At 38.5% G+C, this 22,706-nt stretch overlaps 3 protein-coding genes across 9 annotated transcripts in view; 1 reads left to right on the top strand and 2 right to left on the bottom strand.

Annotated features, from left to right (window-relative positions):
• Positions 1 to 9,059, bottom strand: part of LOC139758638 (DDB1- and CUL4-associated factor 17-like) — a 56,254-nt gene extending 47,195 nt beyond the window's left edge. The window contains exons 1-2 of the mRNA XM_071680167.1: positions 8,923 to 9,059; positions 237 to 323 (exon numbers count right to left, since the gene is read on the bottom strand). Coding sequence (XP_071536268.1) covers positions 237 to 238 — 2 coding nt within the window. The 5' untranslated portion in view covers positions 239 to 323; positions 8,923 to 9,059. The remainder of the gene's footprint in view (positions 1 to 236; positions 324 to 8,922) is intronic.
• LOC139758646 (uncharacterized) lies at positions 100 to 7,287 on the top strand. 2 transcript variants are annotated; one of them, XM_071680195.1, is made up of 5 exons: positions 100 to 207; positions 521 to 643; positions 2,468 to 2,695; positions 3,809 to 3,933; positions 6,580 to 7,287. In XM_071680195.1, exons 2-5 carry the CDS (start codon positions 611 to 613, stop codon positions 6,692 to 6,694), a joined length of 501 nt encoding a protein of 166 aa, XP_071536296.1. In that variant the 5' UTR covers positions 100 to 207; positions 521 to 610; the 3' UTR covers positions 6,695 to 7,287. The 2 variants fall into 2 exon arrangements, with proteins under 2 accessions (XP_071536296.1, XP_071536295.1); XM_071680194.1 differs by lacking the exon at positions 100 to 207 and adding an exon at positions 272 to 296.
• Positions 6,990 to 22,706, bottom strand: part of LOC139758639 (major facilitator superfamily domain-containing protein 6-A-like) — a 90,870-nt gene continuing 75,153 nt past the window's right edge. For 4 of the 6 annotated variants that reach the window (XM_071680171.1, XM_071680172.1, XM_071680170.1 and 1 more), the window contains 6 exons: positions 18,785 to 18,966; positions 16,874 to 17,035; positions 11,816 to 11,979; positions 11,004 to 11,207; positions 10,407 to 10,574; positions 6,990 to 9,308 (listed from right to left, as the gene is read on the bottom strand). In XM_071680171.1, coding sequence (XP_071536272.1) covers positions 9,070 to 9,308; positions 10,407 to 10,574; positions 11,004 to 11,207; positions 11,816 to 11,979; positions 16,874 to 17,035; positions 18,785 to 18,966 — 1,119 coding nt within the window. In that variant the 3' untranslated portion in view covers positions 6,990 to 9,069. The remainder of the gene's footprint in view (positions 9,309 to 10,406; positions 10,575 to 11,003; positions 11,208 to 11,815; positions 11,980 to 16,873; positions 17,036 to 18,784; positions 18,967 to 22,706) is intronic. The other 2 variants (XM_071680176.1, XM_071680173.1) reach the window with 2 other exon arrangements.

Genomic DNA, 22,706 nt, shown 5'->3' with positions numbered 1-22,706 from the left:
AAGGTTTATAACTTCATAAATGCAATTTTACGTGGCAATCAATGTTTTGGTTACCGATGTAGCCCGTTATTATTTTTTCGTGTAATTATCTACAACAGACAAGCTTTATTGGCTTCCATAGTGTGACGCTTTTAACATATGTATAATCCAGTTGTTTATTAACATAAGTCTCTTAGCATATGTTGACCTTCATTACGTGGAACGATGGTAACAATAATATCATACTTGGTACTTACATCACGAAACTAAACTAGGCAACTAGGTAGCTCAGTAGTCAGCCAACTGTAGCAGGCTTGGTAACGTTCCTCAATCGTCCCACATACCTGTTGATTATAGAAAAACAATAACCTGAGAATTTTTTATTTGAGAATTGCTGGCGACATACCTGTGCTACTCGCCGGTGTCACAATAAAACGTGTGAATCTGTATAATGGTCATCTTACCCAACTGCACATTACGCAAGATAGTCACTAATATATTGCCATTGCTATGATTTAATTTTTATAACTTTCCTCTTCAGGGTATTGACTTTATACCAGCAGACCATTTCGTAACCAGTTAACGGGTTAAACTACCTCTGGCATCAGTATTCCCGTTCACATTGACAGTAATGAGTGGTTATGTCGATTCACAAACTTGGGAGGTGAGTACACACATTACGATGGTTGTGCATTTATAGTTGCCATCATCACTGCTCCCACCTCAGATTGAATTGTTGCTCCTACACACAAATTTATATTGTAGCATTTTTGTTCCGTTTTTGTACATGGCTTCTTTCTGTTTGTCATTCTTCTTTTACATGCACTATTTTTATTTAATGTCTTAAGTATAATCCATTGCTTCTTAACAGAGTGAAAGCAGGCATACCGTAAAGGGTTTTACTAAATATAGTTCTGGTCATTCCTCCCTTTTGTCTTGGGGCTTGTATGAGAATTCTCCTTATATATATATATATATATATATATATATATATATATATATGATATTACTGGACTCCACCTGCTCAAGGTTACAGCGAGTTTGTATTATACAATCTCGTTGATGAGCTTCTCACTCCAAATGAGTATATTGCTCAGATTGTGGAAGTAATGCAGGTCGTGGGCTGAGGGAGACTAGAAAGGTCCTGGGGCGACTACAAGGGAGGGAGCGGGGAGGTGAGGGGAGCCTTGAAATCCTCACCTCCAGTTATTACTTTTCCAAAAGAAGGAACAGAGAAAGGGACTAAGTGAGGATTTTCCCTCTTAGGCTTGGTCTTGTGTTCTTAATGGTACCGACCTAATGCGGGAATGTCGATTACCTATTAAATATATATATGTGTGTGTGTGTGAGCCCTCAGAACACCAACTGGTGTGAGATCTAGTCAAAATGAATCTCTAGACATCCTCTGCAAACAATTCATTTCCTCTACTCTAAATTGTCCTAGCCTACCTGCTGGTCTTCCACCCTTTCAAAGGCAAATATAACAGCTGCAAGCTACAGAGTGATGCAGTTATTAGAATGAAAGATAGTAATGCAAAATTTACTTGAAATTATATTGTATACTCATGGCACCTAATGTACAGTACTGATAGGTACAATAACTGCAAAAGTCACTCTCATAAAATGATTGTGTAGGTTTGCTAAGATGTCAGTCTAAAGTCATAAGTTTCAGAATGCTGTTTAAGGATAAAGTCAGAAGTTTAGGAATGTTCAATTTACTGAGCTGTCTGAAGTGCCAAATCCAAGGTAGTAAGGTTTTGCCATAGCAAAAAGGTACAGAAAGGACTACACAGAGAAGTCAGTAAAGCATACACTTTTACCGCATTATGTACACTGAATTCTTAGTCCACATGTATTTCAGTTGCTTGCATATTACAAATTATGACTGAAACAGTTACCCTGCCTTTGACAGGCCACCTGGCCCAATGTGGACCACCTATGTAAGTACTGTGATGTTACAGTAATAACATTGGTTTCTGTATTATATTTTGAGAGTATTTAAGATTATAACAAGCACAGTACATTATTGTCATCAGTTTAAATATGTGCTGACTGCTCAAAACAATCTGTAACGAAATAGATAACAAAATTATCTGGACAACCCTTTTGAATAGCATGGTTTTTTTTAAATAAAAAAGTGTTATCCACCCCACTGCCTGAGGCCACTGAATAAAGTGCATACAGCACTAGAATATTAGGTAGCTAAAGCTATTACTCTTGTACAAAAGGTTCACATTCCTCTGGCAAATAATGAATGTGACCAACTTTGAATTATTTGCATGATGGTTATTAAAACATGGCAACACCTAGAATTAGGAACTTCTTGGACATGCAAGTTTATTTCATATTTCTTTATGGTAGTCTTCCTGGTTCTGACAGTCAGTGAAAAAGTCATATCAAAAATTAAATTGTAAAGCATTGAATGTCTTTAATTTTAAATCCTGTATTTATTTTTTTACAATTTTAACATTTGTTCACTATTTTCTAGGCTTGGTTTGAATCATATGAAGTGTCTTGGAATAATACATCTTTCATCTTCGTTGTGTCAGTGTTACTGTCATTAGCAGTTGTCATTGCCACTTGGATGATGAGGATACCAAATGACGATAGTGATCACAAACAGGAATATAACGAAAGGATGAAGTTACAAGACATTCAAGAAGCAAAAGCAGAGGAAGAATCAGATAACGAAGAGAAAGAAGAAATAAATGAGAAGGTATATTGTATTTATCATTTACTATCATTTCTCAATATTAATTTACAAAATACTTCATTAATTATCAGGAATAAGAAAATTCAATGCAGAAAAACTCAAATAATCCTGAATAATTAGAGATTCTGATACCAAATGATAGTTAGTTTAGGGTCACATATTAGTATCAGCATTATACCACAGCCATATAAGGTATGATCGATCACTTTTTTTTTTGTCTTCATCACTGTTTGAAATATTGCATTCACATTGAATTTAAGGATTCACTGATGCTTTTATTTGCAATACACTTAACATAGTGTGAGACATACAAATCTTTCTTTTTTGAACTCTGGTTAATTTAAGCTCTGGAAAACAAAGATCATCTACCCAAATGTGTATTACAGGTATTACATAAGATGTAGGTAGCTATGTAGTTCTTTGTAGGAGGTAGACTATTCCAGAATCTGATACAGATACCACTACAAGTCATTGTTGCTTGTCTCCTCACAATATTGATCCAATCAACTAGCTATGAGACTGAGAGCTGTATTGATTACTTACCTCTCATTATATACAGGAAATGAATGTATTGATTGTTTAACAAACTCCACTGTTATTCAGATATTCGTATGAGAAGAATATCACCACCAAATAGTGTTTTAAATGTTTTTATAAACCTAATATCATTACTTTCACTGGCAAAAAATTTGAATACACTGATTTAAAACACTTAAGTATATGAAAAAGCTGTTTTCATGCTGTTGATTCTGTATGACTTTCCTTTCTCCATTCTGTTTCTTTGAGTAATTTAAGTAAAGTGTGGGCCACCTTTTATATGTACTCTTTCAGTTGCAACACAATAACTGGATTGAAAATTTCCATGGGGTTTTTGAGCTTCATGATGTTCTTTCACTACTTCATTAATTTGAAACATCCTGCAATAGTTCCTCTATCATTTCAGTACTTTTGCTGTCTTATTTATTATTCACACTCCTTTCTCTTCCATTGTATCCTTCTGTTTATGTCTCATCATGAATTGGATACTTCCACATTCTTTGCAGATTTTATTTGCATCACATGGAAGGGTAACTGCAAATGGCTGATAAATAAATCTCACCTCAAATTATTTTCCAGAGTATAGGAAACCTGTTGGAATTTAATCACTACCTGCCAGGAAATGTGGAGAAGGTACAACGTCGACCCTCTGAGAAGACAATTGAGACACAATTGAGTGCAGAGCAGATAATGGCTGAAAGGAAGTGAGTTTGAAAGAGACTATATAAACTTCATAAAGACTTTGCCCTTCTTCCACCTCTCTTTTAACCAAAGTTAAATTGAAGGCCTTCTACCTAAGTCTTCTGCTATCACCAGTATGTATTTGTCCATATACATCCATTTTGATTTGCCTCTCTCTATCCTAATGTTAGTATTTAGCTTACCAAACTCATGACCTGTAATTGTGTGTCTTAACTTTAAAGACCTATGTGTGATACACAACTTATTGCATTGTCTTATAGTTTCTTTTATAACTTATTTGTGCTGGGTGGGGAGGGAGTTTTATACTCAAGGGGCTCCATCTCTATGATGACACTTCTGTTTGCTGTCTTCATTTACCACACCATTTTTTTATTCTTTCTATTCCATTCATTCAAAACTCATACTATAAAATGTAAAAGTGGTTCTTCACATCTTTTATAACAATTAGCTGGCGTAATTTTGTTTTGTCTCTGGTTGTTACATCCCTATATTTTTCAAAGAGCTGTTCACTTTTTGATCACTCTGGTTTGAAAAAACATGAAAGGTTGTGATCAGTTCACTATTCTTTCTTTTACAGTGTGCAGATTTAAAGTCGCAAACATTTCCCCGTTTCTCAGCTCTATTAATTTTGGTAACATCTTTGTTGCCCTGCTGTGGACCGTTTCTATGACAATTTTGAGCTATTCTACTTTTTGCCTCATGTAAGATGTGAACATCTTGCTGAATATTTCTTTATTGAAGAACATGAATGCATTTCTAATATTTGTCGGCAAACACTTAATGAGACTGGCAACATGTTAGGGTTGATGTCAACTCCCAAGTCTCTCTCACAAACAGATTCCTTCAGTTTATTTCAAGCTAGATAGTATCCCTGGGGATAGGGGATTAAGAATACTTCCCACGTATTCCCTGCGTGTCGTAGAAGGTGACTAAAAGGGGAGGGAGTGGGGGGCTGGAAATCCTCCCCCCTCTTTTTTTTTTTTTTTTTTTTTTTTTTTATTTTCCAAAAGAAGGAACAGAGTGGGGCCAGGTGAGGATATTCCAAAAAGGGCCCAGTCCTCTGTTCTAGGCGCTACCTCGCTGACGCGGGAAATGGCGAATAGTTTAAAAGAAAGAAAAAAGATAGTATTCATATTGAGTCCATCTTTTAATATGTTTGATCCTTATTACTTTACATTTACACAGGTTTAATTTCATCACCCATGTATTAGGACAACTTTGGAGTCTTGCCAAGGTTCCCTTGGAAGATGATGCAATCCTCTTCCCTTTTTACATTCCTCACAACATTGACAATATCTGCACACATATTCAGATAGAAGCATATTCCTTCCAGCTAGTCATTCACACAGATCAAGAACTGTGGTCCCAGGACAGAACCCTGGTGACCTCAACCTATTTCGAAAAGATTCTACAGATATGTGTCCTCTGTTCTCTTCAATGGAGATCTTGTACTCGTCAAATGAGTCTCCCCTTTACTGAAAATCCGGCTTCTTTACTAGCCCTCTATATGGTAAAGTGTCATATGCTTTCTTGTGGTCCATATACATATAATCCACTCAGCCTTCTCTTTAGTCTACAACAAAGCTCACTCTCTTTCCCTAAAACCATGTTGTCTTTCAAATAGGTAGTTTTTCCATAGCAGGAAATCAGCCATTTGCCTTCTGATTATATTTTCCAGTACACCCTACAGACCAGTCATCTAGGAGACTGGTTTGTAATTAAGTGGCTCCTTCAAGTCTACTTTCGTATGAATAAGTATGATGTTTGCCTACTTTGACTCCCTTGGCACCACATTTTTCCAGTAACATCTTGAACATTTGAAGTGGTTTGTCAAGTGTATCTGGACACATCTTCAGCACATTTGGAGAAATTTACTGATGAATTTCAAGAAAAGTATAAAATGTACTTTCCAAAGTTTCTCCATTCCTTTCTTATTCCACAGTACTCATTTATTGCTCTCCAATGCTGTATATATGCTCCAGTTCCACTAACATCTTCATCACAGTACACTGCAGTATAATGCCTCCTTTCCTCACTCAGCAAAGCTGTTGAACCGTCTTCCTTATTTCAATTTTCCATTTATAATCTTTCCATTCTTAACATCTGAGAAGCTCAAATTTATCTTCCCCTTTTCTAATGTAATGGAAGAACATCGTAAAAGAAAAGGAAAACAACAAAGAAATAAATGAAATATTCCTCAACTTACTCCTGGAGAAATGAAGACATCTCGTGGGAAGGTATTGTTGAGACAGCGTAAATTCAATCATGTAGTGTTTTGATATAATTCTTTTCATCATCATTAAATAGATTTTCATTAAACAAATTATTATCTTCCAGACTGCAAGATTCTTCATTGTCAAAGAATAAATACTGCTTAATTTCATTAGCAATTAGTAGTCTACTGTTACTGTAAATTATCAGTTCTGTACTTTTGATTGTAGTGCACCCCTGAATCTGCAGAAGCCCTATAAAAGGGGATTATAATGTACCTAACTGCCTTTTTCGCTCCAGTGAGGTATGGTAGGAAGAGACAATTCAGGCCTCATTTGCAGAGGTTGTACAGTAACATCAATGTTTTATTTTGAAGAAAGTCATTCTCATTTGGAGAAGTTGCAAAATATGTAATTTGGTTTGTTTTTCCATCCTAGGGCACAATCTGAGCAGTTGGCTGCCATTTTTAAGATGATGCAAGATCAAGAGGAAAAATTTGGAGAAACAACAATTGACGAAATAAAAGATCAGATGAAGCTTTACTGTGGCTAACTGGAACTGATTACAGCTACAGAGGTAGTGAAGAAGTGTGGTGAGGCTAAAGTGTTTTTTCACCGTTATCCCAAGCATACTGTGTAGGGACTGAAGTGTTTGCTGAAATACAGTATTTTGATTATTTTTCTTTTAATGGTGTTGCTGAAAAGTAGAATAGCTTGTTTAAATGTCTTATACTGTGTTATAGATGTGTTTGAAAAAAAGTATATTTTTACTTTGAATAAACACAAATTTTTTGCACATGATATGTATGAAAATATTTAGTCACTGCAACATACAAACCTGTTAGTCATAACGTTTACACATTTATTAGAATGATATGTTGTATAATTTACATTGTGTAAAAATACATATAAATTTATGAGTTTAAGGAAGATTTTGCATGGACTATCCTGTTTGAAAAACAGGAAAGGCCTATTCAGTATAAGTAGATGGATGACTGTTGCAATTTCTTCTGTTACCAGGGGCCATACTTCCTATATATAGAGGATATTTTTGTATCTAGTCTCACATATCTTTTATAAAGGTACAGAGAACAGTGCACCAATAGAATAAAAATTTTAGGAATATAAATGTGATATTTACAACAATGGAATATTATCTTACCCCTGAATATTTACATTTTTTCTATAGGTTTTAATACATTAATCTGACATGATAAAAGACAACTGGTGTCGTGCAATTTATCCCACTTCATATGATGAGGATCTGTTGATCATTATCAGCATGTAATAAGTGTTGCTTTGCTTTAGTTTAAAAATCTCATTACTATACATTAATATAAGAATGGAATTCTTAGAAAATGCATCTTATGGGATGCCCTGTGAAAAAGTAGAAAATATCATACACCTGTAAAAGCTGTATTGAAAAAAAAAAAGCAAGTATTATGGCAGCAAAGTTTTAATGTACATTGGTAGATCTTGTGGATGAGAGGGCTTGGGAAGTGAGTCGGTTGTTGTTCGCTGATGATACAGCGCTAGTGGCTGATTCAGGTTAGAAATTGCAGAAACTGATGAGTGAGTTTGGTAAAGTGTGTGAAAGAAGAAAGCTGAGTAAATGTGAATAAGAGCAAGGTTATTAGGTACAGTAGGGTTGAGGGACAAGTCAATTGGGAGGTAAGTTATATTGGAGAAAAACTGGAGGAAGTGAAGTGTTTTAGATATCTGTGAGTGGATTTGGCAGCGGATGGAACCATGGAAGCGGAAGTGACTCACAGGGTGGGGGGAGGGGGCAGAAGTTCTTGGAGCACTGAAAAATGTGTGGAAGGCAAGAACATTATCTCTGAAAGGAAAAATGGGTATGTTTGAAGGAATAGTGGTTTCAACAATGTTATATGGTTGCAAGGCGTGGGCTATAGATTAGATAAAGTTAAGAAAGGATTACCTTCAAACTGTAGTCCCTAGTACATCTTGTACACTGTCATTCCTATTACAATAATAGTTATGAATGAAGCATTAATACAATCTATGTCTCTGATGCTTATTCCCTTAAGGAACTCTTTCAAGGCAGTGGTCATGGCAAGTCTCCATACATGGTAAGCTCTAGAGCCACCTCTTATACATTAATGCATCATTCTTAACTGGCCACTGGAAGAGGGCAACTCTAGCGCAATGTTTCCAGAGGTTCCCACTTAATATTACTAACAACTACTTCTACCAAGGTTTCTACCTAATGTTTCTACTACTTCTACCTACTACTCCTGCCATTTTGCCAAAGGGCAGGGCTATCACATAGCACTTACCACAGGAAAATCTACAGTCATAAAGACTGAGTTATGTGTTAGTGAGTGTTATATGTGCCTAGGAGAGAGTGAATTTTTGTGAACAGAATGCCAGTAATCCACATGTGGGTGAGGCAGAAAGAAAAGATGGCTACCAGGGTCAGAGAAGTGCAACTTTACAACCCCTGAAGTGCTGGCTCACTACACATGCGTCACTAATACCCAGGGAGGTAGTATTGGTACTAAAACTCCTTGGTCAGTGACTGCCAACCAGCTGCTACCTACTTACCATTAATGCTCTCAAGATATACAGAAAATTGGAAAAACTAAGAATCAATGTTCTCAAGTTATTCATTTCTGCTTTTAACACAACTTGAAAGCTTACAGAGCATGCAATGTAGTCATGCACAGTAAATGTAACTGTCATCTGCAGCACAAAGAGCAAGTACCCTACAAAAATGTCCACTTTTCATAATTATCATCCATAGGCTAGTGAGTTACACACCTTGAAACAAATGGAAATCCTCATTTGGTGCAGGCCTCTTGCAGCAACAAAAGATCGGGCATTTGATATTTCTGAACTAAAGTTGCTTTCAAGGAAGGAGATTCCAACTGCATCTGCAGTATCTTCATGAACTGATCATTTCTTAGTTTACTCACTGCCCCCCTCCCATGCTCGGTTGTCAATGCCATGTATGGCTGCCTGTTGTATGGAGTCGGGTGGGCAGGGTATCAACTTTAAAGTCTTGGCTCTATGCCTCCTGAGGATAAGGAGGGCAAGGCAATAAGCAACGGAGCACAACAAAGCAGCAGCTGCCAGCACCCTGAAAGTAATTCTGTCTCCTAGAAGCTCACGGATTTCTGACCCAATGGTTGTGCCCAGAAGCTTCCCTGGAAACAGAAAACAGGAGATATTAACATTCCTATACCCCATCTCTATCACCAAGGGGTACATTTCAGTTTAGTCTACAATAGTGGCTTCTAAACCTGATGTGGCAGTGCCTCCCCCGTAAGCAAAGTTTTCCTTGCACCCTTTCCTTAATAGTGAATAATTCTATGTAAAACTTTTTATAAAGTTTATTGCATGACTATTCGTTTGTAGTCTTATTAGATAACAGGATATTAAGGTACACAGATTTAATTATGAGAGTCCAAATAAGGGCAACTAAGACGGTGCACACATTAAAAAAGCTAAGCTACAATATGAGGTCAAGGGTTACAAATATACCCACCAAGGAGGACAGAAGAGTTATGGGTGACCTGATTACAGCCTCCAAGTTTCTAAATCAGTTAAATGTTGTTACCACAGAACAGTTCCTCATGAGATGCAATGAAAGAGTAACCAGTGGTATGGTGTTTGTTACAAAACAATCTTAAAGAAGTACTGTTTTAGGGTATAGGGGGTGGATGGTTGGAAAAGACTAAGCAATGAAACTGTGAATGTCATCATTAAACATATAAAATGGTAAATGACAGTAAAGATAGTTCAAGATGGGACTTGATGAGTGTAGAACTCTCATTGTATATTGCTCAAGGAGGTAATGAAAAAAGTAAGCTGGTGTAATTTCAGACTCACTCTTAACTGTATATTTACAGTGAATAAGCATATCTTGCTTAATCAACAAGCAAGACACAGTGAGTGCTATATGCTAGCCTTGCAATTATGGCAAAATCTAATCATTAGTAATTGTAGGAACTAGTCTAACCAATGACTAACAAAAAGTCCAATCCTATCTATATGGAATCCATCAAGGGTATAAAGAAAGACATCCAACTTCTGTGGGAATAAATTCTGCTGAACTTGAATCCCGAAGCAAATTCTATAGGCTGATGAAGGGCAAAGATGCCTTATTCCCTAAAGTGAAACTTGCTATCCTGTACTCCAATTACATCGGTAATACAAATCATTCACATACATTTATTACAAAGAAAAGAAAAATATAAACACCTAGAAATAAAATAATAATTGATTTTAAAGCATATGCTTACCAACTCCAAAATACATGACACCAAAGACACCCCTGAAGGAGGCAATGGACTCGATGGAGAACAGGACAGTGCAATACATGATAGCAGCTGTGAAGAGCAGACCATTGGCAACAGATTCTAACACCTCTAAGGGCAAAGCCCACCAAGGATCCATCAACAGGCTGTATCCTATGGAAAAGTCAAGGTTTACTTCAGAACATGAAGTATATCTTGATGGTATTGCCAAATTTGGGTATAAATAAAGAAAGCATCATTATACTTATGAAAAGGATACATGGTTAAATTTTCAAGTACCGTATAATTTACAAAAGAAATTAAATTGTTTCAGAATATGTGAATATGAGGGATGTTTCTAAGAATAAACTAGACATTGATTAAAAGTACATCACACCAGAAGCTAGGTATGTAGTTACAAGATACACTTATAATGCATAGAATATATACAGTCACATCTTAAGCATAAAAAAGAACACATGATTATCACATTATTGCATGCACTATCAAAGGATACGGTAAATACATCTTTGCAGACACATACCCTTTCCCCTTAAAGGTAAGGAGTGTCCTTAGTATAAAGAAAGAGGTATGTATACCTACCAATCAACCTGACAGCATATGCAAACAAGCCAACTGCAATCAATGGAGGGTGGCCTACAAGACCCACAAAATAGGAGGTGATGATGTTGAAGACCAACTCAAATGGTGCTCCAACAGTGACAGTGAGGCCTATGAGGACTTTGGATGCACCCAAGTCAAAGAGGAAGCGATACATGAACGTCTCCAAATATCCAATAAACATACCTGTTGAGGTAATTCCTGTTATGTAAGCTTGTCACTACTAATGATATAAATGACTCTTGAAAGAGAAACAGATGATATGCTGATGACTGGAAATCAATACAAATGGATACGATTTAGAAATGATGACACTTTTTGGACAAAATGTGATGAGAAAAATTATATGCATTTCAAAACATTATCATGGTGAGAGACACCCATCAAATGAAAAAGAATCCTTGGTCATACTCATGAAATGTCTACATTAAGTTTTCTTGGGTCTAACTAAATGTGGAATAAAGGTGTTGCACAAGTTGTGGTATATGTTTATATGAACTGAAAACCTTTGGAAACAGACCACTATCTCCAGCAAAACATAACCCTATGATTAAAAGTAAAGATTCTGGACAAATAACTACTTTATCCACAAGGATCAAGTGAGGACCTGGATTGCCTAGTAATCTCAAGCACTGGGTAAAATATTCCTCGCAACATATATTCAAACCTACCTCATACTTTTATTTACCAAAAGGCAGTAGTATGGACATCTTCAAAACTCATGTCTTTACAAGTGCTTTCAAAATGAATTGGGGAAAAAATTAGTTTGAATGCTGAGGCACTGGTTACTTCACCTGCAGCCAGTATTGTAGCAAGAAACATGATGACTTCAGAATTACACAGTTGCCTGAGGATCTCTTGCGTTAGGAACTGTGTAGGGAGCTTGAAGTTCATATTCAACAGTAGCATGAGAGCAGCCGTCACAAAATGAAGAGCAGCAGAAATATAGAAGATCATACTGTAGGAAAATAACTGGAAAAGTTAAATATCTGCAATATATCTTAACTGTGTTGGAGTGGTTTGGTCATGTGGAGGGAGTGAGTGAGGAAAGGTTGAGAAGGAAGATATGTGTGTTGGGGTGAAGGAAGCAAGGAGAAGCAGGAGACCAAACTGAAGGTGGAAGGATGGAGAGAAAAAGATTTTATACAACTGGGGCCTGAACATGCTGGAGGGTAAGAGGAAAGCAAGGAATGGAGTGAACTGGAATGATGTGGTATACCGGGGTTGACGTGCTGTCAATGGACTGAACCAGGGCATGTGAAACATCTTGGGTAAACCATGGAAAGGTCTAAAGGTCCTGGATGTAGATAGGGGTCTGTGGTTTCAGTGCATTACACCTGACAGCTAGAGACTGAGTGTGAATGAATGTGACCTTTTTTTGTCTGTTCTCCTGGCACTACCTCGCTGAAGTAGGGGGTAGCGATGCTGTTTCCTGTGGGGCGGGGTGGTGCCAGGAAGGGTTGTGGGCAAGCAAGTATGAATATGTACAAGTGTATATATGTATGTGTATGTGTGTATATGTGTATTATGTTGATACGTATTATTATTAATATTATTATTATTATTATTATTATTATTATTATTTTTTTTTATTATTTTGCTTTGCCGCTGTCTCCCGCGTTTGCGAGGCAGCGCAAGGAAACAGACGAAAGAAATGGCCCAACCCACCCCCATACACATGTATATACATACATGTCCACACACACAAATATACATACCCATTCATCTCAATGTGCATGTATATACACACACAGATACATACATATATATACATGCACACAATTCACACTGTCTGCCTTTATTCATTCCCATCGCCACCTCGCCACACATGAAATAACATCCCCCTCCCCCCTCTTGTGTGCAAGGTAGCGCTAGGAAAGGACAACAAAGGCCCCACTTGTTCACACTCAGTCTCTAGCTGTCATGCAATAATGCCCGAAACCACAGCTCCCTTTCCACATCCAGGCCCCACACAACTTTCCATGGTTTACCCCAGATGCTTCACATGCCCTGATTCAATCCATTGACAGCTGGTCAACCCCGGTATACCACATCGATCCAATTCACTCTATTCCTTGCCCGCCTTTCACCCTCCTGCATGTTCAGGCCCAGATCACTCAAAATCTTTTTCACTCCATCTTTCCACCTCCAATTTGGTCTCCCACTTCTCCTTGTTCCCTCCACCTCCGACACATATATCCTCTTGGTCAATCTTTCCTCACTCATTCTCTCCATGTGCCCAAACCATTTCAAAACACCCTCTTCTGCTCTCTCGACCACACTCTTTTTATTTCCACACATCTCTCTTACCCTTACATTACTTACTCGATCAAACCACCTCACACCACATATTGTCCTCAAACATCTCATTTCCAGCACATCCACCCTCCTGCGCACAACTCTATCCATAGACAACGCCTCGCAACCATACAACATTGTTGGAACCACTATTCCTTCAAACATACCCATTTTTGCTTTCGGAGATAATGTTCTCGACTTCCACACATTCTTCAAGGCTCCCAGGATTTTCGCCCCCTCCCCCACCCTATGATTCACTTCCGCTTCCATGGTTCCATCCGTTGCCAGATCCACTCCCAAATATCTAAAACACTTTACTTCCTCCAGTTTTTCTCCATTCAAACTTACATCCCAATTAACTTGTCCCTCAACCCTACTGAACTTAATTACCTTGCTCTTATTTACAATTACTCTAAGCACTCCTCTTTCACACACTTTACCAAACTCAGTCACCAACTTCTGCAGTTTCTCACCTGAATCAGCTACCAGTGCTGTATCATCAGCAAACAACAAGTGACTCACTTCCCAAGCTCTCTCATCCACAACAGACTGCATACTTGCCCCTCTCTCCAAAGCTCTTGCATTCATCTCCCTAACAACCCATCCATACACAAATTAAACAACCATGGAGACATCACGCACCCCTGCCGCAAACTGACATTCACTGGGAACCAATCACTTTCCTCTCTTCCTATTCGTACACATGCCTTACATCCTTGATAAAAATTTTCACTGCTAATAACAGCTTACCTCCCATACTATATACTCTTAATACCTTCAATAAAGCATCTCTATCAACTTTATCATATGCCTTCTTCAGATCCATAAATGCTACATACAAACCCATCTGTTTTTCTAAGTATTTCTCACATACATTCTTCAAAGCAAACACCTGATCCATACGTCCTCTACCACTTCTAAAACCCCACTGCTCTTCCCTAATCTGATGCTCCATACATGCTCTTACTCTCTTAGTCAATACCCTCCCATATAATTTCCCAGGAATACTCAACAAACTTATACCTCTGTAATTTGAGCACTCACTTTTATCCCCTTTGTCTTTGTACAATGGCACTATGCATGCATTCCTCCAATCCTCAGGCACTTCAGGTTGAGAGAGCAGAAGAGGGTGTACTGAAATGGTTTGGTCACATGGAGAGACTGAGTGAGGAAAGATTGACTTACAGAATATATGTGTTAGAGGTGGAGGGAACGAGGAGAAGTGGGAGACCAAATTGGAGGTGGAAGGATGGAGTGAAAAAGATTTTTGAGCGAGTGGGGCCTGAACATACAGGAGGGTGAAAGGCGTGCAAGGAATAGAGTGAAATGGAACGATGTGGTATACCGGGGTCGATGTGCTGTCAATGGACTGAATCAGGGCATGTGAAGCAACTGGGGTAAACCATGGAAAGTTTTGTGGGGCCTGGATGTGGAAAGGGAGCTGTGGTTTCAGTGCATTATACATATATTAAGAATATATGGTGTGGGAGTCAAGTTGTTAGAAGCAGTGAAAAAAGTTTTTATCGAGAATAAATAAATAAAAAATAAAAATATATACATAAACGCCCACATATGCACATATACATACATATACATATCAACATATACATACATATGCATGCACATATGCAGACATTACATAAATACACATGTACATATTCATACTTGCTTACCTTCATCCATTCCTGTCGCTACCCCCATCTGACAGGAAAACAGCATGGCTATCCCCTGCTTCAGCAAGGTAGTGCCAGGAGTACAGACAAAAAGGCCACAATTGCTCACAATGAGTCTCTAGCTGTCATGTGTATTGCACTGAAACCACAGCTCCCTATCCACATCCAGGCCCCACAGACCTTTCCATGGTTTACCCCAGATGCTTCATATGCCCTGGTTCAGTCCATTGACAGCATGTCAACCCCGGTATACCACATCATTCCAATTAACTCCATTCCTTGCATTTCTCTCACCCTCCTGCACCCTCCCACCTCCAGTTTGGTTTCCCACTTCTCCTTGTTCCCTTCACCTCTGACACATATATCCTTTTTGTCAATCTTTTCTCACTCATTCTCTCCATATGTCCAAACCATTTCAACACATCCTCCTCTGCTCTCTCAACCATACTCTTTTTTATATCCACACATCTCTTTTAACCTTACATTACTTACACAATCAAACCACCTCACACCACGTACTGTCTTCAAACATTTCATTTCTAACACATCCACCCTCCTCCATACATCTCTATCTATAGCCCATGCCTTACAACCATATAATATTGTTGGAACTACTATTCCTTCAAATATACCCATTTTTGCTCTCTATAACGTTCTCTCCTAAACATTCTTCATTGCTCCCAGAACCTTCATCCCCTACCCCACCCGGTGACTCACTTCCACTTCCATGGTTCCATCTGCTGCTAAATCCACTCCCAGATATCTAAAACACTTCACTTCCTCCAATTTTTCTCCATTCAAACATACATCTCACTCAACTTGTCCCTCAACCATACTGAACCTAATAACCTTGCTCTTATTCACATTCACTCTCAACTTTCTCCTTTCACACACTTTTCCAAACCCAGACACAAACTTCTGCAGTTTCTCACTTGAAACAGCCTCTAGAGCTGTATCATTGGCAAACAACAACTGACTCACTTCCCAGGTTTTCTCATCCCAACAGACTGCATACTCGACCCTTTCTCCAAAACTCTTGCATTTACCTCCCTAACCACCCCATCCATAAACAAATTAAACAACCATGGGGACATCACACACCCCTGTGCAGACTGACCATCACTGGGAACCAATCACTATCATTACCATTATAAGGCATATAACTATTGAAAAACTTATTCATCAAATCACATTTAATAAATGCCCCTACTATTTTATCTGATTTAATGCAACATTTGTCAGGGTGGGCACCATGGCAAAATGTACTGTACCTCAAACTTTCTTTAACAAATGCCAAGTTATACCACAATGCAAACAAGTTATTAATAGTTGCCATAGTAGCCACATTCTACACCATACATTATAATGAAATTGCAAAGGAGCAAGTCTTTTGGCACAACCAATATATGAAATTTCAAATTTCATAAAAAAGATTTGTTAATTTTACAAGACATCTAAATTCACCATTTCACATTTACTTCTAATGGGTTACTTACCTATGCACTCAGCTTTATGAAAAAGATAATTCATCACATAGAATTTTCTATAAACTTCTTATCCATGGAAATTGCCCCCATATACCTGCACATCACAAAAGTACAACAGTAGATACCATGAAAGCTAAATATCAGTGAACTAGTATGCCAATAATACTGCACAACTCTAATCATTGGTATTTGAACTTCAAAATGTCTAAATTCCCTTATATCCTTAATTCTTTTAAGAATATAAAGAAAGTTTCAATAACTGTGGATTTCTGATTTAAGAAATCCTGTTTTTCCCTAATCCACATGAACCTGATGTATTTGCACACACTATTGGTCTAGCTGTTTACAAATATCCCTCCAATCTCCAGGTTGCTCCCTTTAATCCTGTACACACCTGAAGCTACCTGTAACCTCAACAATGTAGCCACTTAGGAATGAGCTGATGACAACAGCAAGGGTGCCCCATGCTCGCTGGAAACCATAGTCGATACCCTTCTCCTGCATGTGCGCCATGACAACTGCCTCAAATTGTGTATACCCTACTGCCTGGAACATCCTGTTGGGACACCATTTACATATATTCAGTGATATTTATTCTATCATATGAGCCATACCACTCCCTAATTAGAGGTGTGTTACTCCCACATCAAGAACACCATCTATGGCAGTGGTCTGACTATATATCTATCTCTGATCTAAATGACAGCATATTACTCACTTATGAACTTATCACTCCCCTAGTTCCTAAACAATTCCTGGAACAATCAGTGTAATATTCATCAATTTCTTAACTGTTTTGAACTGTCTCTATCCTATGCATGCCTTACACCATCCTTCATGATCATGACCCAAACACTTAAGCTTCTTTCACTTCAACTTTCCACCTCCTGTGTTTCTCCCTTTACCTTGTTCCCTTCACTTACAACATGAATATCCTCTCTGTCATCCTCTTCTTACTCATCCCTTCCATCTGACCAAACTATGTCAGCAAAATTTTTTTTTTTCTTATCAAACATTTCAGGCTCCAGTCAAGGACAAAAGTTCACATCACGCCTGGGCCTTGATAGAAATATAGAGAGGATTATGCACACACCTCAGTGCAGGACCTTAGCTCACTCATCCATCCCATGGTTTAATTTGGACTCCAAGGTTCCATTTACTGCTATGTCCACTCTCATAAATCTAAGGCAGCCCATTTCCTCCAACTTTTCTCCATTCAAATTCATACTTTGATTAAACTATCTTTCTTTGCAACTAAACCTAATAATCTTCCTTTTATTCACTTTTACTCTCAACTTTTTCCTTTTTCATACTCTCCCAAACTCAGACACCAGCATCTGCAGCTGCTCCCTAGAATCTGCCATCAATGCTATATCATCAACAAAACAACAACTGACTCACCTCCCAGGCCACATCCACCCCTGACAGACTGCAAATCTGCCCCACTCTCCAGGACTTTTGCATTCACCTCCCTAACCACCTCACTTATAAACAAATTAAACAAAAGTGGTGACACCATACACCCAAAGACCTACTGGCTCCTAAATTCCAAAATACTATCATCTGAAACAGTTCAAATGAATCAACTACACCATGATCTAAATTACATTAGTGCCTTTCTTAATTTATATCACTCTCCTAGCTCTGGAACAATGTGAGTTTTCATACATATATATCAATTCTTATCTGATTCATAATGGTCACCTAACAGCAGAAAAGCCTGTGTAGTTATTTCAATTATATAATCCCAAAAACCCTTTCAAGGAGCTCTTGTTGCTTCAAGGTTACACTCCTATCAGGAACAGGGAATGATGGATTTCTTCAGAGCAAGACTTTCCTCAACAAAATGTATTCCTTTTAATCCAAGGATAATGATACAAACTTGCTGGAGGTTACTTTCATTTGCAGCGTAACTGAGTGGAGATTAGTAACACCCGTCTCTGTAGTCATTCAAGTATGTATTTCTTTAACTGAAACTACATTATTCCATTATTCGACGCATTTTACTCCACTACCTCTTGAATACAAGCTTTTGCAGCTTTCCATAATTGTATCATACTATGATCTAAATCATCTAATTTACATTAATCATTTCTACCCTATCTGAGATATAATATTTCAAATGCTGTACAGTTTTCCCAGTCTGGTCTGATATGTACTGCTACCAGTCAGAGGAACCCTGAGTGAACTCAAACAATCTCTTAACAAACCTGACCCATGTCTTCTCAAATGTAACCTTAATTCACATGAAGACGGCCCTGACTTAATATGAACTTTTCTGCAGTTAACCCATAAGGCAGCTTACCCAAAGGTGACCCTGACAGCCAGGTAGCTCCAAAAGGTGACCATCTGCCTCTCTGGGTCAATTTCAAACGTAGTGGCTGTTTCATTCATGAAGTCAGTGCCATCAGTTGTCTTTGCACTTGGAACAACAGTGAATAGGAAGGTTGTTATGGCTGCCACTACCATTGACATGCTCATAACTATCTTTGGGAGAGAAAGGTTGATTAGAATAATCCATTCTTATAAATTGCTTATAAGTTACAAGTTCTGAAATATTGGTGATACAGTGTTTTGATGCCCTCAAGTTATCACTCCCACACAAATTATGAAGCACAGTGGCTCACAAAGTACTCCATTTCCTGGCTAATGGCAGAGGCACCTAAGCAGCCAGCTCTCAGGAGTAGACATTGAAGTAATACTTAGGGACTGGAAAAGAACTAAGATCAAAGTGTACAAAGAGTAGGTCCATTTAAACTGAGGTTAGAAATACTGGTATATCAGCCTGTATTGGAAGTGACTCTGTTGAGTAAGCAAACAAAGCTAGAGCTACCCTTCATCAAGAAGCATGCATCTATACCATAATGAATAAGTCCTTTGCATGATTTTCAAGGCCAAGATGCTTATAATGGACAGAAATCTTCAAAGGCAGACTTTGAGTAAAAGATGAAAAAAAGGGGAAAAGAAACTGAGGAAAAAAGGAAAAGAAGTCTTTAAGTTAAAAAAAAATGAAGAAAAATCATTTTGATAAGGGACATCTTAATAATAATTGAAAAAATAGAAGGTAGAGTTCTAAAGTTTAGATGTATGGGAAAGGAAAAAGCTATCAAAATATCCAACCCTTCAGTTGCCTCAAGTTAAAGGAACTTTGTGATATTATAACTTCTAGAGTGTTACATGGACTACCTAATAGCAAAGGCATGAAAGCAGCCAGCTCCATGAAACAGATTATCTCATTTGATTCTTTTTCTATTATACTTAGTCGCTGTCTCCTGAATTAGCGAGGCAGCGCAAGGAAACAGACGAAAGAATGGCCCAACCGAACCACATACACATGTATATACATAAATGCCCACACATGCACATATACATACCTACACATTTCAATGTATACATACATATACATACACAGACATTTACATATATACACATGTACATATTCATACTTGCTGCCTTCATCCATTTCTGTTGCCACCCCGCCACATATGAAATGGCACCCCCCTCCCAGTGTGCGCATGTGAGGTAGCACTAGGAAAAGACAACAAAGGCCACATTCATTCACACTCAGTCTCTAGCTGTCATGTGTAATGCACCGACACCACAGCTCCCTTTCCACATCCAGGCCCCACAAAACAGATATAGAAATAATAACTAAAGACGACTGAGAAAACTAGCAATGCTGGGGAGGGAAGAAAGAATTTACTTTAGGGGTCAGATTGTGAAAGTTTAAAAGTCACAATATGTAAAACTCAACTCTGTCAAGGGATTATGTAGAGCTGGAGCAGTCCCAAATTTGAGAACATTCCAAACAAAAATGAAACCCTCATTTCCATGGTAAGGGTAACAGCTCAGAAGGAAAGAATCTCCAGAAGAAAGGGTCAAGCAGGGAGTGCTTATCCTCCCGAAGGCTCAGATTTTGGTGTTTGAATGTGTGTGGATGTAACCAAGATGAGAAGAAAGAAGGGATAGGTAGTATGTTTGAGGGAAGAAACCTGGATGTTCTGGCTCTGAGTGAAACAAAGCTCAAAAGTAAAGGAGAAGAATGGTTTGGAAAAGTCTTGGGAGTAAATTCAGGGGTTGGTGATAGGACAAGAGCTAGGGAAGGAGTAGCACTACTCCTGAAGCAGGAGTTGTGCGAGTGTGTGATAGAATGTAAGAAAGTAAATTCTAGATTGATGTGGGTAAAACTAAAAGTGGATGGAGAGAGAAGGGTGATTATTGGTGCTTATGCACCTGGTTATAAGAAAGATCACGAGAAGGAAGTTTTTTGGGAGCATCTGAGTGTGTCAGCATCTTTGGTGCACAAGACCGGGTATTAGTGATGGGTGATTTAAATGCAAAGGTGAGTAATGCGGCAACTGAGGATATAATTAGTGTACAAGGGGTATTCAATGTTGAGAATGGAAATGGTGAAAAGCTTCTGGATTTGTGTGCTGAAAAAAGACTGGCATTATTGGATTGCGTGTTAATAGAGAGGCGTGTAAAAGAGAGACTTTTGAATGTTAATGTGCTAAGGTGAAGATTTGTAGAGGTTTTCAAAAAAGAAGAATGTTGGGGAAAAGAGAGTGTTGAGAATAAATGAACCTGGAAAGGAGACTTGTATGAGGAAGCACCAAGAAAGATTGAGTGCAGAATAGCAAAAGGTGAGAGCAAATGACATGAGGGGAATGGGTGAGGAATCGGATGAATTTAGGGAAGCAGTGATGGCATGTGCAAAAATGCATGTGGCAAGATAAAAGGTGGGAAGTGGGCAGATTAGAAAGGGTACCGAGTGGTGGGATGAAGAAGTAAAGTTGTTAGCGAAAGAGAAAAGAGAGGTGTTCAAATGATACTTACAAGGAGGGAGTGCAAATGATTGAGAGATGTATAAAAGAAAGCAGCAGGAGGTCAAGAGGAAGGTGCAAGGGTTGAAAAAGAGGGCAAATGAGAGTTGGCATGGGAATCAATTAATTTTAGCGAGAACAAAAAGATGTTTTGGAAGGAGGTAAACAACGTGCTTAAAACAATAGAACAAATGGGAACATTGGTAAGTGATGAAGTGAGTATTTAGAGGTTTGTTGAATGTGTTTGATGATAGTGTGGCAGATGTAGAGTGTTTTGGTCGGGGTGGTGTGCAAAGTGAGAGGGTCAGGGAGAATGGTTTGATTAAGAGAAAGGAGGTAGTGAAAGCTTTGTGGAAGATGAAATCTAGCAAGGCAATGGGTTTGGATGGTATTGCAGTTGAATTTCAACTGTGTTGTTGACTGGTTGGTAAGAATATTTAATGTATGTATGGATCAGGAAGAAGTGCCTGAAGATTAGCAGAATGCATGCACAGGCAAAGGGGCAAAGGGGATAAAGGTGAGTGTTCAAACTACAGAGGCATAAGTTTGTTGAGTATTCCAGGGAAGTGGGAAATTGTATGGGAGGGTACTGATTGAAAGGGTGAAGGTATGTACAGAGAGTCAGATTGGGGAGGAGCAGTGTGATTTCAGAAGTGGTAGAGGATGTGTGGATCAGGTGTCTGCTTTGAAGAATGTGTGAGAAATACTTAGAAAAACATATGGATTTGTATGTAGCATTTATGGATCTGGAGATGGCATATGATAGGGTTGATAGAGATGCTTTGCAGAAGGTCTTAAGAGTATAGGATGCAGGAGGAAAGTCGCTAGAAGCAGTGAAAAGTTTTTATCAAGGATGTAAGACATGAGTACAGGAAGGAAGAGAGAAGAGTGATTGGTTCCTAGTGAAGGTCAGTCTGCAGCAGGGGTGTGTGATGTCCCCATGGTTGTTTAATTTGTTTATAGATGGGGTGGTTAGGGAGGTAAGACCTAGAGTTTTGGAGAGAGGTGAGTATGCAGTCTGTTGGAGATGAGAGGGCCTGGAAAGTGAGTCAGGTGTTGTCGCCAATGATACAGCTCTGGTGGATGATTCGAGTGAGAAACTGCAGGGGCTGGTGACTGACTTTGGAAAAGTGTGTGACCTTTCCATGGTTTACCCAAGACATTTCACATGACTTGGTTCAGTCTATTGACAGCACATCGGCCCTGGTATACCACATCGTTCCAATTCACTCTATTCCTTGCGTGCCTCTCACCCTCCTGTATGTTCAAGCCCCGATCGCTCAAAATCTTTTTCACATCATCCTTCCACCTCCAATCTGGTCTCCTGCTTCTCGTTGTTCCCTCCACCTCTGGCACATATATCCTCTTTGTCAACTGTCAACCTCTTCTTACTCATTCTCTTCA

The sequence above is a fragment of the Panulirus ornatus genome, chromosome 31 (assembly GCF_036320965.1).
Source record: "Panulirus ornatus isolate Po-2019 chromosome 31, ASM3632096v1, whole genome shotgun sequence".
Lineage (NCBI taxonomy): Eukaryota > Metazoa > Arthropoda > Malacostraca > Decapoda > Palinuridae > Panulirus > Panulirus ornatus.
The sequence above is the reverse complement of the archived record's forward strand: the minus strand, read 5'-3'. Positions and strand labels throughout refer to the sequence as shown.